Source organism: Artemia sp. Qi Xiang Cuo, chromosome 7 (assembly GCF_049724085.1).
Source record: "Artemia sp. Qi Xiang Cuo chromosome 7, ASM4972408v1, whole genome shotgun sequence".
Classification (NCBI taxonomy): Eukaryota; Metazoa; Arthropoda; class Branchiopoda; order Anostraca; family Artemiidae; genus Artemia; species Artemia sp. Qi Xiang Cuo.
In genome coordinates, this window is record NC_142800.1 from 80,567,412 (window position 1) to 80,582,023 (window position 14,612).

General features: G+C 37.0%; 1 protein-coding gene across 1 annotated transcript in view; it reads right to left on the bottom strand.

The window, feature by feature from the left end:
- Positions 1-8,987: 8,987 nt before the first annotated feature.
- eIF5 (eukaryotic translation initiation factor 5) overlaps positions 8,988-14,612 on the bottom strand; it is a 75,861-nt gene continuing 70,236 nt past the window's right edge. The window contains 2 exon segments of the mRNA XM_089092615.1: positions 8,988-9,237; positions 11,253-11,423. Coding sequence (XP_088948741.1) covers positions 9,097-9,237; positions 11,253-11,423 — 312 coding nt within the window. The 3' untranslated portion in view covers positions 8,988-9,096.

The following is a 14,612-nucleotide window of genomic DNA, read 5'->3' on the forward strand; positions in this document are numbered from 1 at the left end:
CACCGAATACGATAGTTTGGTTTTCATTAAAGTTCTATGACTTTTAGAGGGTGTTTCCCTCTTTTTTCGAAATTAAGGCAATTTTTCTTAGGCGTGTGACTTTTGATAGGTAAAACTAAACTTAATGAAACTTATATATTTTAAATCAGCATAAAAATGTGATTCTATTGTTGTATCTATGGGTATCAAATTTCGGTTTTTAGATTTTCGGTTATTATTGAGCCGGGTCGCTCCTTACTTACAGTTCGTTACCACGAACTGTTTGATTTAATAAGAATAAGCACTTGTGTGTGGCGACTTAAGCAGAGAAATGTCCGACCTAGTGAAAAGTGCAAATGAGGCAGTGGTGATAGTGAACTCTAATTTGGAACAGTCAACCATATCACGACGATGACTCTGCTGCAGAGTCAGAGGTTGAGAATGATACAAATGATGATGATACTTATTCTGCCGTTTTAGATGATGAATTCCCAGCACAGGATGATAAAGAACCTTCATTGGAGGCAGCGTTTGATAATGATATGATAGCCAATGATTCAAATAATGGAAGATCATTTCCAAAGAAAAAAGAAGACTTCAAATCTCTTCAGCTACAAATTTGTTCAACCACGGGGACAGGTGAAGCTTCTTCTACTTCATGAAGAGGCCCAAATCCAAAATTAAAGATATTATAGCACACCAAAGAACAAGAGAATATCTGTCAGTAACCTTTGAGCATGCTAAGTCTCTTGTTAGCAACTCACCCATGTTGTACAACTTACTAGCAGTCATACTTCACAACATTGATAAACCCACAAATGACCTGTGTACACTCTATGGTGTAAGCGAAGAAGAGGATAGAACTATTGTTAACTTGGCCCAAAACCTGTTGTTTCTAATATGTATTTTTTGCTTTCTATTTCAGTTTTATTTTCAACCTTGACTCTCTTATAAGCTTAAAAAAATTGAGGGGGAAATAGTAGTAAACCTAAAAGTAATATTTTTGCTAGTTTTAGCTAGTTTTGCCAAGCATTATCAGTAATTGTGATTCTAAGTGTGCAATAATTTGATCCACTGCCATTTTCACCATTTTTGGTTTTAAATTTGTTCTCAAGGTTAAAATTTAGGACGAGGGTCGCTCTTACCAGGCTGTCGTTGCTGTGACAGTTCAGACAAAAAACTAAAAGTTTTAGCTTGCAGCATGGTTTATATAAAAAGAGTTCCAATAGGGGCGCTCATGCTAGCTCATAACAAAGTATTTTAGTCCCCGAAAAGCAAACCCCAATTAGCATTTGCATCGATATCAGCCTGTTGTAAATTCAAACGGCAGATTCCAACATGTATCTAACTTAGGCTTTGATCGCACCTTCTTACTGTCCCAATTACAGTACGCCCCGTGGCATTAGCAGAGATGAAACCAGCAGAATTCGGTGAGCAGCTCATATGTCAGATCATTGTGAACGTTGAAGATTTACAATAGCTTTGCCTCTGCCAATGCCGCAGGACTTACTAGAGTCAAAAAGGAAGAAGGTCCGAACTCAGCCTAAGCTAGCGGTTTGCTTGTATTGTATTCAATATAATTAATTCAACCTTTTTTGCTTTAATTTTCTGTCCCTCTTCTTCCTATCTATGGCCTCCCATATCCAGATTTTTTTTTAGCACTTGTTGATTGAGTGTTATCTTTCTTTATTCGCAGGGAAAGTTGACACTCCAAAACACATTAGTCTTGGGTTGCATTTTACCACAAAACTAGAAGTAAAACAGTTATATCTATCCTTAACAAGCTTTGGATGACGATAAGTCCAGCCACAGTCCATCGCATACTAACTTCAGAGGTGATGAAAGTGGAACAAATGATTGCTGATAACGGGGTCCACGTTCCAAAAGGGATCACCAAAGACCAATTTGCTCATTTTGTGATGGATAATCTTGATTTTGAGGTGAGAATCCATGAGCACTGACCTGTTGTAGATGATTGATCATCTGCAAGTAAGGCCGTATCCAGAAGGAAGGGTTACCAGATGTGAACCCCTGTCCATCTCCAAAAAAAAATATTTCCTCGACTTTTCAAATTGGTCTGAAAACTCGAGGGCTGAGGCCGTTAGAAAAAGTTCATTGAAGGATTTTTTTGGTTGTCCCCCCCCCCTCGAAAAAAAAATCCTCAATACGACTCTGTCTGTAAGAGCAATTTCAGGTGTGCTTTCAGAAGATATTGTTGCATAGTGGTAGAAATGAGAAGGTGGAGTTTCGGTTGAAAAAATAATTAAAATCAGGCTTTGCCTGAAAATCAAAATGACTTGGATCTGAGAATACCGAGCGATAGATAAAAGCGTTCAGTTGCCAATTCAAGCGTGAAGTCAGTCTGAAGCAAGACAATAAAAAATTATTTCAAATCGGGAGTAACTTAATTACAGGAATGCCTATATTTTACTACTATCGGCAATTCGTTCAAATCTGAATTTCTTATGAGTTTGTTATAGTTCATTCTAGTAACAGTGCTTAATTCTTGCTGCATAGTATACCTTTATCGAGATGTTCGTCTTTTATTCTACTACTTCTGAATAATTCACTATTTTCTTAACATACGAGGATCTATAAAAAAAAATCCTCTTATTTTAAAAAATGCAACTTCAAAAAGAGGTCCAGGTAACCTGTACCTTAAGCTAGCAAGGATAGGAGCCATGAGAGGGTCAAATTGAAAACCTGAAATCAAATTCTTTCTAATGTTACAATATTTTTTTCCATTTAGGGGCTTTCTTTCACTCACTAGCTTACATTTTATTATCCCACCATAGAGCCTTTTTTGGGGTTCTACCATATGCAGATTTTGATTTTATTTGATCTACAAGTCTAGTATATAAGAAAAAAAAATCATAGCCTATCATGGTTATTTATATCTCCAGCAGCAATGGTACTCATTCTAAATGCCCTTTGTTGCTTTCAGTTACTGAACCTAAAGTTACGGTTTTTGTGTAGGAATCTGGTGGAAGTCCTATTGATTATATATTTTTACTTTAGATTTTTAGTTTTACATTATACATTTTTACGAAAGAAAAATGCAATATTTTTCTTTTTTTACAGGAAAACACACAAGACGGAAGGTCATTTCGTGTCACAACAATGATAGTGATCCAGCCGGAATCTGCGACAGCGACTGAAAACAAAAACCAACCGACGGTTAGCCACTCTCGCTTAAGGAGCCGATCGCTCCCATTTTCTGCCTTAACCCCTGAGTCCATAAGGAAAGTCTACTTGGAAAGAAAGAGAATCTTTCCACCTTCCGATTCCCGCTCACTCAAATTCGTGGAACCGGTGAAGTACCGGCAGCAAACCTTTTTCTTAGCTGGGTTTTATGTCAACATGTACCGACGAAACTGATTGATGTGTCCATCTCTAATGACTTAAGAGTATTCGATATGAAAGACTTTTACGATAGGAACAGAAGTCGAGAAATTCCACTGGCATCGTCTGGTCATTATAAGTATGCTGAGTGTTTGATGATATACTTAAAAGAAATGCAAGCCATTCCAAAAGGAACACTTGCAAATCTTTTGTCCAGCTCTTTTAATGCCAAGCGAAGGAAGGTTTGATGAACCTTGTGCCACCTGATCATGCCCTTGAATCCAGCCTAAACCTAGAAGCTAAACAATAAAGTGGCATTAAGGTTTATAACTCTAAGCCCGTTACCGGTTTCAGTATCGTTTTGTGCGGAAGTTTTAAAGGCCCTGTGCCAACTGGCCGGAATTGAAGGGCAAAGTCATTTTGATAGAATTTCTAGTTGAGAAGACTATGACTGTCATTGAAGACAATTTAAATCCATTCAGACATGATGAAGAAACCTTGACTAACATAACGACATATGAAGTGGCTGATGAAGAGGTCGGAAAGGAACTTTTAGCTGCAGAAGACACGAGCCTCAACGCTATCGAAGGATTTTTGAATAGGAAAATGTCTAGTATCTGAAAGATAAAATTTAAAACCACGGACACTGAAAAAACTGGTTCCTGCAGTCAAAAGGGTAGCTGCCACAGCATCACAGGAATGCATCACAGCATCATATGAAATTCTGTCACGATGACAGAATTTCATAAGTAAAAGGAAAAAGGAAAATGACGGGCAGAAGTAGTTGAGTTGAGCTTAGTTAAGTTAAAGCTGTATGACTCTTCTGTTGAGGTCATTCCAAAGCCAATCATTTTACCTAAGCCTGAGAGAGGGGGTTGAACAATCTTAAGAAATTTACTTGCCTGAAAAAAAAAGGCTTACACTTGTAAGCTAATACTCTGCAGTAATTGGAAATACATGCGAAAAATTTGGACCGTAATTGATTCCAAAGGCAAAAATTTTGTAAACTCCATCCATTTTTGGTACTTTGGTAAAAAATAGTCTTAAATCCACTGTACGCAAGTACATTAAAAAAAAATCAACTAATTTCCTGTTTTTCTTTAAAGTCTAAGAATCTACAATATCTGGAAATGAACACGTACAATGGAAACTGTAATTAGTTCTGTGAACAAAATCCGTATGAATATATCATTTTAAAATCTTTTGGTAGGAAAAATGCTTCTCTTTGTTTTGAAGACTAGTAGCACGTATAAATTCATCTAAATATTTAAATGCAAGTAGCAAGCATAAATTCACCTAAAAATAGGCATATACAAAAATGCATATGTATAAAAATTACCTAACAGATATGGACCTATTCGGCATACTAAGATGTTTCACAGTCAATTCACCTTTTTGTGATTTATTCCAAGAGAAAATGGTGATTTTTTTTTACGTTCAGTAGCAACCCTGCCTGCAAGACTGGGGACCTTCCGGTCAACTCTATCCTCACTTGAGGAGTGGCACCCCTCGAGGACATTATAGCCTAGTAAACAAAACAGCATTTGCTCGGGTTCTGACTAATGGATACTTTTTCTGGACTTGGTCTGTTTTGGTGGGCGTTGTCGGGCTGAAAAACCTCTTCCTAGTTAATTTATGGGATGCCTCCCTGTAGCAGCATAATATTCGTAGGTATGAATATAAAATGAGTCGGAGGTAATAGGGTTGAGACTGTCTGTGCAGGATTTCGACTCCTGTTTATAGAAGAGCATCGCCAAGTGCAGAAAACCAAGTTGTGACCAAGATGGGCCTAGGATCGCACGAAGTCTCCATTCATACTGGAGTGCCCAGGGACTTCTTGCTGTCCGGTTCTAAGCCGGCTTAAGCGCATCGGTGTAAAATTGGGAAGATGTGTTAGTCTCTGTCCTGAACTGGTAGTCTCTTTCTCTGTCCTGACCATTGCTTTTCCTGAGGCCAAAATAATGTCAATGATTTAAAGAATATGAAAGTTGGAAGTTGGAATGTTATGACGTTAAAAAATAACGATCGTATCGACAGTTTGACTGACGAATTCAGACGATTCGAACTGGTCTTATTAGGGGTTTCAGAAACCCACATCCTAGAGATAGGAAGTATAACATTACGTGATATAGAATGTATTTACTCAGGCAGGAAGGATGGGGTACATAGACAAGGAGTAGGGCTCATGATGAATAAAGAAGCTGCTATGTTTTTTTGGGAATGTATTAATAATAGAACACTAATCGCTCATTTTATGACTAAAAAGTTCAGGGTTTCAGCTGTAGTAGTATATGCCCCTGTAGTACCGACTGACGAAGATACTAATGACTCAGATGAATTTTACTTACAGTAGCAGGAGCAAATAGACAGGGTCTCAAGTACAAATTGTATGTTTTTATTAGAAGATTTTTAACGCCAAGGTGGGTCGAAATAGGGATAGATGGTATCCTAGCCTAGGTAAATTTGGTGTAGGAAAAGAAATCAGTAATGGCTACAGACTGCTGCAATTTTGTAGTTATAACAATCTAGTTATAATCAATACTGTGTTTGGTCATAAAATGGCCCATAAGTTAACATGGTATTAACGTGATGGAAAGACAACAAACCTTACTGATTATGTTATTGTAAACCAAGACTGGCAGGATCAATACAAGATACTAGGATATATATTAGTGCTGTTATGGGTGTTAAAAGTAAAGATTGCCATCTAGTATTGTCTAGGGTTAATTTAAAGCTAAAATTTCGAAAGGGCAACTAACTGCCGGGAAGTTATGATATTGGTAGACTGCAGGATGAAAATTTGAGAGAAGCTTTCCAGGAGCAGTTGAATGCTAAACTCGAGAGTTTAAAACTTGGCAACGTGGAAAATGGATGGAATAATTTTAGGAAAGCAATTTCTGAAGTTTCTGGTGGTGTATTAGGGAAGAAAGTTAGGAGCACAGCCAGGAATATTAGTGAAAAAGCTTTATGTGTAATAGACAGAAGGGAAGTGACTTGTGCAAGAATTATCTGAGTGATAGATCATATGAAAACAAAAGAAATGTAAAGAAAGTGGAGAAAGCATTAAAATATGAACTAACGAGGTGTGAAGTGCAGGTTATGGATAAAATTACCAAGGATCTGGAAGATGCAGCTAGACGGCTTAATAGTAAAATATTGTACTGGCATGTTAATAAATTGAGGTAGTAGTCAATCCGGACTTGTCCCAGTTAAAGATAGGAACGGGGCCACAATTAGTGACAAGGAAACAGTTAAAGAGAGATGGGCAGAACATTTCAAGTTTTTGCCCAACCAAGATAGAGTTACAGCAAAAGATAGAGAGGAAATTGAAAAAATTTGCGATACCTTGGAAGTGAAGGAAGATTTCTTTTGTGAGGAAGATCTAGCGACAGTACTAAAAGGATTAAAAAATAATAAGGCTCCAGGTGCTGATACTGTGGTAAATAAGTTTCTTAAATATGGTGGCTCCGAGGTTAAAAATAAGCTACTGTAGATTATGAATATGATTTTTGAAAAGGGGGAAGTACCTAGCGATTTAGGGAAAACCTTAATTAAACCATTGTATAAGAAAGATGGTAAGAGTGAGTGTGATAATTATCGAAGCACTAGCCTAATATCTGTAGGTAGAAAATTACTTAGTAATATGATACTTTTCAGACTGAGAGATGCCGTAGACAAAGTTATAAGAGGAGAACAGTGCGGTTTCAGAAAAGCTAGAGGATATGTCGAACAAATTTGTACTCTTAGATTAATAATTGAGAAGTGCCTGAGTTTTCAAACATCTTTGGTCCTCAGTTTTATAGATTATGAGCAAGCGTTCGCTTCTGTTGATAGAAGAGCTTGAGCGAAGATCTTATCCTTATATATTATACCAGACAAATACATTAAAGTGATTAATGCTATGTACAAGAATAACACCGCTGCGGTTAAGGTAGGATATGAGATTTGCAGCTGTTTTCGTATTGAATCAGGAGTTAAGCAGGGTTGTGTTCTATCCCCTTTTTTAAGGACCACTTTGATGGATTTTTTCTTAAGGAGCACGGGAAAGGCACCGGCACCGGGAGACTACGGAATCAAATGGGGAGGAAAAACACTGCTGGACTTAGATTATGCTGATGATTTAAGCATCCTAGATGAAAGTGTGAGCAAAATGAATGGATTTTTAGATGTTTTGCGAGTTCAGGGAGCTAGAATAGGTTTAAAAGTTAATGTTAAGAAGACTAAGTCACTAAAGCTAGGAATAAGTGAAGATGAGAAGGTGACGTTGGATAACGAAAAGATTAACCAGGTTGACAGCTTCACTTACCTTGGTAGTATTATTAGTAAAGATGGTGGGTTGGAGCAGTGAAGATGTTAAAAATAGTATAGCCATGGACCAGGGTGTTTTTTTTCACAGTTAAAAAAAAGTTCAAAAGAATAGGAAGATAAGTCTGCAAACCAAGATTAGAATTTTGGAAGCTACAGTGATGACAGTGTACAAAAATGCCTCTGAAGCATGGACGCTCCGAAAGCGGATGAAGATTTGCTAGACGTTTTCCAGAAAAATTACCTACGGATTATTCTGGGTACCCGGCTGACTGACCGCATTTCAAACAGTAGTCTGTACAAAAAAGTGCGGTTCAATCTTGCTTTCTACGGCTATAATGAGAGAAAGGTTGAGATGGCTAGGGCACGTTTTGCGGATGAAGCAAGACAGATTGCGCTTTTCGGCCAACCGTCTAGGGCTAAACGAAAAGCAGGTCGTCCGTGGCTAGGGTGGGAGGATGTCATAAAGAAAGATTTACAGGAAATGGGAACTTCCTAGGAGGGTGTAGAGGGAAGCTTTGAACAGATTGGGATGAAGGAAGAGCATGCGTAGCTGTGTTAGCCTCAGACGGCTTGGTGCTGCGATGAGTTGTTAGTAGTAGTAGTAGTTTTGCCACGGAATTAATAATGGAGAAAGTAACCTTTATTTTCCTCTTCGCCTTAGAGAGAGGGAAGTTGCAAAAACATGTGAATTTAAGTGAGGGTCTTAAATTACGTCCATTTGCAATTTTGAGCAGGCATGTACGGAAGAATTTTCTCGGGGAAGGGGAGGGAAATAAAAAAAAAAGTATTTGCTTATTTCAATAATACCAGGAATTCATTAAAATTTAGGTTTTAGGGGGGAGGGTAGCCTCCCTTCCCTCTACTGCACGCGTCCCTTATTTGTCGTTAATCATCTTTTATGCTACTGATTTCAGCCTTAATCTTCAGAGCTTGAGGTTCAAGTTATGGCGAATACTACACAATGAGACACTGAAAAGGCAGTAAACACTAAAAATCAGAAAAATTTCGGGTGTACGGAATAATTTTTAGGACATGATTCTGTAGTCTTTCTTTCATTTTCCACTTCCACATTTCCACTTTTTAAGGATTTTAAAAAAGAGCTTACAGACAGAAATACAATAGCTAATTGTATTTTCCTATGCTCTTTGAATTCTCATTGACTTATGACTGCAAGCACTTATAGGCGGATACATTACAATTATTGCGCACTGTGATAGTAGGCTGCAGTGACGAAGTTTCTAGAGATTTTCGACAGTATTCTTCATTTTAAATGATGAAAATGATGGTACGTTGAACGATAGACATCAATTTTTTTACCACTAAACATGATGGAGTAAAATATAAAGTATAAAACTGTATCCATATTTAGTCATTATATTTAAATATGACATATTTGGATACATTCCAAAACCTAGCATTCAATAAAGCTGATTAATTACAATTACAATAACAAAAACCGTATATAATTTAGATGGCGTCAATATCAACATCTTCTCCTTCATCTTGCTTTTCTTCTTGTCTTTTCGCCTCCGCTTTAGCCTCTTCAGCTTTACGACGCATTTCTGCTTCTTGCGTTTGTATATCCCTGGCTCTATCGTTATATTCAATCTAAAAGAAAGAGCATCCATGAGCAATATTATTTTAAAACAGCACAATATTAGTAAAGGTAATCGAGTGGTACAACCCTGGCAATGCCAACATAATCATATACTTGGTGAAAAAAATGTTTGTCAGTACATTTAATTTCACATTTCTAGATAATTTAGATAGTTTTTGTTTAGATAAATCAGTAGCTTTTCGCAAAAGCTGTAAAAAGTTAAGTTCTGACAGAAGACAGAAAGTTTTATCGGATGGAAAACAAAGGCAAGGTTGTCACGTAAAATTCGGCTAATCCATTTGATCAGAAACTAAATTCTCTATAATCTTCCTGTATCAAAAATATTTTAGTACTTAATCAAAAATATTTTATTCATTTCGCGCACGATTTTCCCAGTCATAGAAATAAATTCTACGACCCTGATCTGAAAAGGAAACTAGCAGAATTTCCGCCCATATGACAACATTCTTTCGTCAAGAGGACGTGAAATCTGGCAGCCGAAGCGAACATTCTAAACCTTTAAGATTAAGGCTAAGATTTCCTGCTTATGATAAATATTAAGGAAATATTCGTTAATATTTATTAAACAAAACGAATCAGCGAGAAGCTCTTCAATCCACAATCTAAAGCCTAAAAAACAGTGCAGGAACAATTAAAAAGAAGAAAAATGTGACAACATCAAATACGACAAAAACGATAAACAAATAAAAATCAAGCATACAGGACGCTGAATTGACAAGGAAGCAAATAAATATGGCAGTAAATACGACAAAACCAACTTGACGTCACAAAAGAGCAAAAATAAACGAAACAAGTTAAAAACAAGAAGCAATATAAATTTTTAAGATATAAATACATAACAGAAAAATTCAGGGTCTTTTACTAGCGAATAGCCAATGGGCGTAAATTTTAAAATTAAAAAACATAATTGACACTTTCACTGCAAAAAAATCTTTCTTTTGAAAATTGTCTCCCCTTAAATAAATTTATTGCGAACCATACCCATGTAATGCTTTCAAAGCAGACATTTTTTTTTATTTTAGACTCGAAAAGCTTGGCAGTTCTATAGTTTTTTTTTTTTTATAACAACTGTTTTTCTCAAGAGGTGGAGAAAAATACTGGATTCCCAAAGTTTTCAACCGTTCAGCAAACCCTAAATAAGATTCATCTCTCAGCTTTTAATAAAGTATTCAAAAGTCTGAAGCCTCTTATCAGCATATTCCACTTTGTCACAAAACATGTTAATGTTTTGACACAAGTCTAATGCAAGCTCTAAAACAATCACACAAATATACACATCAGAATGGCAAGTTTGTGACCTTTGAGCAGCTCTTTAAAAGAACAAAAAGTTGACTATTATATCCCTTAAAGGGTCTAATATTCAGGCAGTGGATCGAACAAATAAATATGGCTAATCAATAACGATATATCTCCCAGCATAAAATCTGCAAGTTTCACCATTCTAGGTAATACTGAATATCGAATTTTTACTTGATATGTACTTTTGGCATATCCTTTTAACATATCCTTTTAACATACTGGTGTTGCTTTGCCGGGTCTGTGGAGTCCCGTATAGCCTGAGTTGAGCTGATTACAGGCGATAATTCTCGTCAGGTTGTTCCTTTCTTGTTTTTTATTGATCTGTTTTTTTTCCTTTTCTCCTGTTTTTCAGGCCATGAATCACGATGGGGGAGTGAGGGGGAAGGGGGAGTTAATATCTAATTTCACATTTTATTGATGTGAAAAATAACAGTGAAAAAACAAGCTTTTTCTTGAGTTGCTTTTTCCTCCCCCCAAAATCACATGACATAGGATAAAAATTTAGAAACGGCCATTTTCCCAAACACAGTCCAAAAATGTGCCATCGAGATGACACGATAAGCGCAGCTTCACTGGCGATAATTTTAAATCGTACAACAAGACCATATAAACCGGAGATTTAAATTTTATAAGCCTAATTTAGGGAACCAACGAACAGTCTTCAGAGGAAATTCTGCTTAGAAAAAAATGAAACAAAATGTCTTACTTCCAAGTCAGATTCTTCTTCTGATGATGATTCACTTTCCAGCCAATGAATAAGGGGTTTGGCTTTTTCTAGAATCGCGGCGTTTATTTCTTTTGATAAAAATTTCTTGGAGGGCTTGTTACCCCAATCAAAAAGGACAATTTCTTACACGATGTCTTCGTCATAGAGTGCCTATATCAAATACAAATTAGTCTTGTTATTAAATATGAGAAAAAAAATTATGGACCTATATTACATTACTTATTCTAATAGAAAACATTCAATGCTGTTCAAGCATTGAACAGCATTGAATATTCAATACTATTTAATGTGTTACAAACAAATTCTGGTAGCATATGTATAGTTTTTACATAGCCAAAGGAGTGGCATCCTTGAGCAAATTCAGAGAGGTTAATAATAACCATTCTAGTGAGTAAAATACGCCTGCCTCTTCATATTATATAAAATTATTATTTTCCGCTTCTTCTTCAAGGTTTCATTAACTTCTGTTACATACTACGAGATACTCGACCAAGGTCGTATCCAAAAAAAAAAAATTTTTAAAAACACATCACAAATTTGTTTATATTCATTTTTGTTAGGTTTTTAGTAGTCGGACAAGCATTTTGGGGAGGGGGGACAAACCCCCTAGATACAGCCTTGTACTCGACTAATAGGCGAGGGGTGTCCCTACTTCGCACCAAAAAAAAAAATCATTTTCTTTGCATTCTTTATGTAGCCTTGAGTCTAGGAAAATTGTGAAAAAAAGGGGTCAGCCTCAAACAATTTCCTATACAAATGATTCTTTCACAACCCGACCCAAAAATATATGCTGATTCTGAATCCAAAAGGTTTACCACTCTACCTCTTTCCCAAATTAGAGTTTTTTTAGGTTGAGGCAAAAAATGTTAATTGAGTAAATGCCAGCAAATGTGATTAGATATGGCATTTCTACGCTCTTTTTTGCTGATGAACATTAAACTAAATTTTTAAAGTCAAAAGAATTGTTTGGGGCATAAAGCTTTGAGAGAGAGTAAGGCTGGGGAAGAGGTTCTAGGAAAATTGTGAAAAAAGGGGTCAACCTCAAACAAATTGCTATACAAATTATTCTTTTACTACCCTGTCAAAAACTATGTGGTGACTCTAAATCCGAAGATTTTTTTAGTCTAACTATTTCAAAATTTTGAGTTTTTTAGTTGAATTTGAGGTTGAGCCAAAACTGTTGATTGAGTAAATACCAGCAATGTGATTAGATATGTCATTTCTACGCTCTTTTTTTTGCTGATGAACACGAAACTAAATGTTTGAAGTCAAAAGAATTGTTTGGGGCTTAAAGCTTTCAGACAGTGTGAGGTTAGGGGAGAGGTTCAGCCTGCAGATGTATATTAAACTTGGCCTATCACAAAACATTTGCAGCGTCACGCCTTGGTAACAACCAAGACTGGGTCCAGGTAAAGTCCAGTATGCTTGGAACCTCATTTTTGTCAAAGTGAGTAAGAATGGGGAGGAGGGGAAGTTGAGACACAAACTTGGTAATGACAAAAAAAATTTGTCTAAGAGCTTCCCTTAGCTGAGACAAAACACTAGTTCCAAAAAAGAGATCAATATACTCGGATATAATGCAACACAGAGATCAATTAAATAAGGCAGATAAAAATCACAGTAACACAGAGATTCATTGGATAGTGGCAAAGCTATTCAAAAATTTGAATCGTCTTCTTCTTCGCTACCATCGTCTTCAAGGTTTCCGGCATCGACTGTTTCGCAGTTAGAACAGCTTCTTCCTTTGAAATTACCACACGTCCCTGTACATTTTAAGCCATGCTTTTTGCAAGAACATCGCAGCGTCGAACACTCGCTCTTACAACTACATTGAAACACTTAGAGAAGAGAAGGCGGTACCAGCGATCTATCTAAATGCACAGATCGTAATTCGTCTTGTCGCCCAATCCAGCCAAACTTCAAAGAATTCAGTTGACACTCGACATTTTTCTACGCTTTCACTTGGAAGCAGGCTCGATGCGAATGATACTTAGAAACATTGTTTGTTGATACGGGCGTTTTTGCCTCAGCCTATTTCTAAGAGTCTCCCACGCTTTCTAGAACTTTCTCGTAGCGGACATTATCAAGACTTGTTTCTTTTTCTGCAACCTTAAATAAGATAAGCATGACCTTCTGTCCACCGTTTCTAATGTCGTCTTTTGTAGACTGAACCTAAGAATAGTCCGGCGATATCCTGGAAGTCTTTCGTCTCTTTTGCGTGATTCAAGGGTTAAGATTTTCCTATGCCATAAATTCGCGAAGTCAAATCGTATCCGAGAAACGTATGAAGGAAAAGAATTTGGTCGCAAAGGGTGGCACCAAGTTTCAGTTTAGCTGCCAATATGTCTCACAGACGGCCTCCAGTTTTCTGTGACTTTGACTCGGAATGGAAAAATATCGGTTTGCAGTCTCGCTTCGTGTGGTAAATACATTTACCACACGTGTGGTACAGTAAAAGGACTAGTAAGTCCGTATCTTCTCCTATTAAGACAGTGGGCTGGCTTTCTGACAACTCGACTGCATTCATCACAAGCGGTAGGTGAATATTGGCTGGTGACTGGTACAATTCACATCCTGTTTCATCAAGGTAGCCTGACAGCAGGCTGATGAACCCCTGCTTGTTTTCTGTGCTGCTGAGGAAATCATCTTTTTTTACTAAATAAGGCATCTGCAGCTGAATGCTGTTCTTAGGACAGCCTTATCAGCAACGTGATTACAGAACTTGCCTTGTAACTCCTGTATTTCGATGTTTTGCAGACACTGAAGCATTTCGCTCAAATAAACTGATATCGTAGTAAGATGAATAGAAGCCCTTAGTGATGAGAGTATCAAATAGACTGCAGCTTCCTTCATGATGATGAACCTTCACTGCGAGTCCTACTTGAAGAGGAGGTTTAATGGCCCTAGGTCGAGTGGTTTGCATGATGCTTTAGCAGCCGTTTTCAGTTTAGTATCTTTGCCCACGAATAAGTTCTCCAGGAAGAACTTCAGAGTCTGTGGCAGATATTTTATTCGATATTTTCAGGTCGTACGTCTTAACATACTCAGTCATATCTTGAGCAATACATTTTATGTCGCTCTTCAAAAACTCAGCAGCCGCACTAATAATGTTCGTTTTCTTTTGGTTTATTTATTTTAGCAGTTTACATAATAACCTTAGCGATTCAGTTAAAATTGTCAGGAATTATTCTAGTTTCAATTGACAAATCAGATTTTTTGTTCATTCTTGAACCTCACATCTACTTCTTTATTTACCGCAAACCTTTAACAGCATTACTTAGAAAGTAGAATTTTCAGACTAAGAATTGAAGCCGCGAAGATTCTTCGATACTCGCGAAC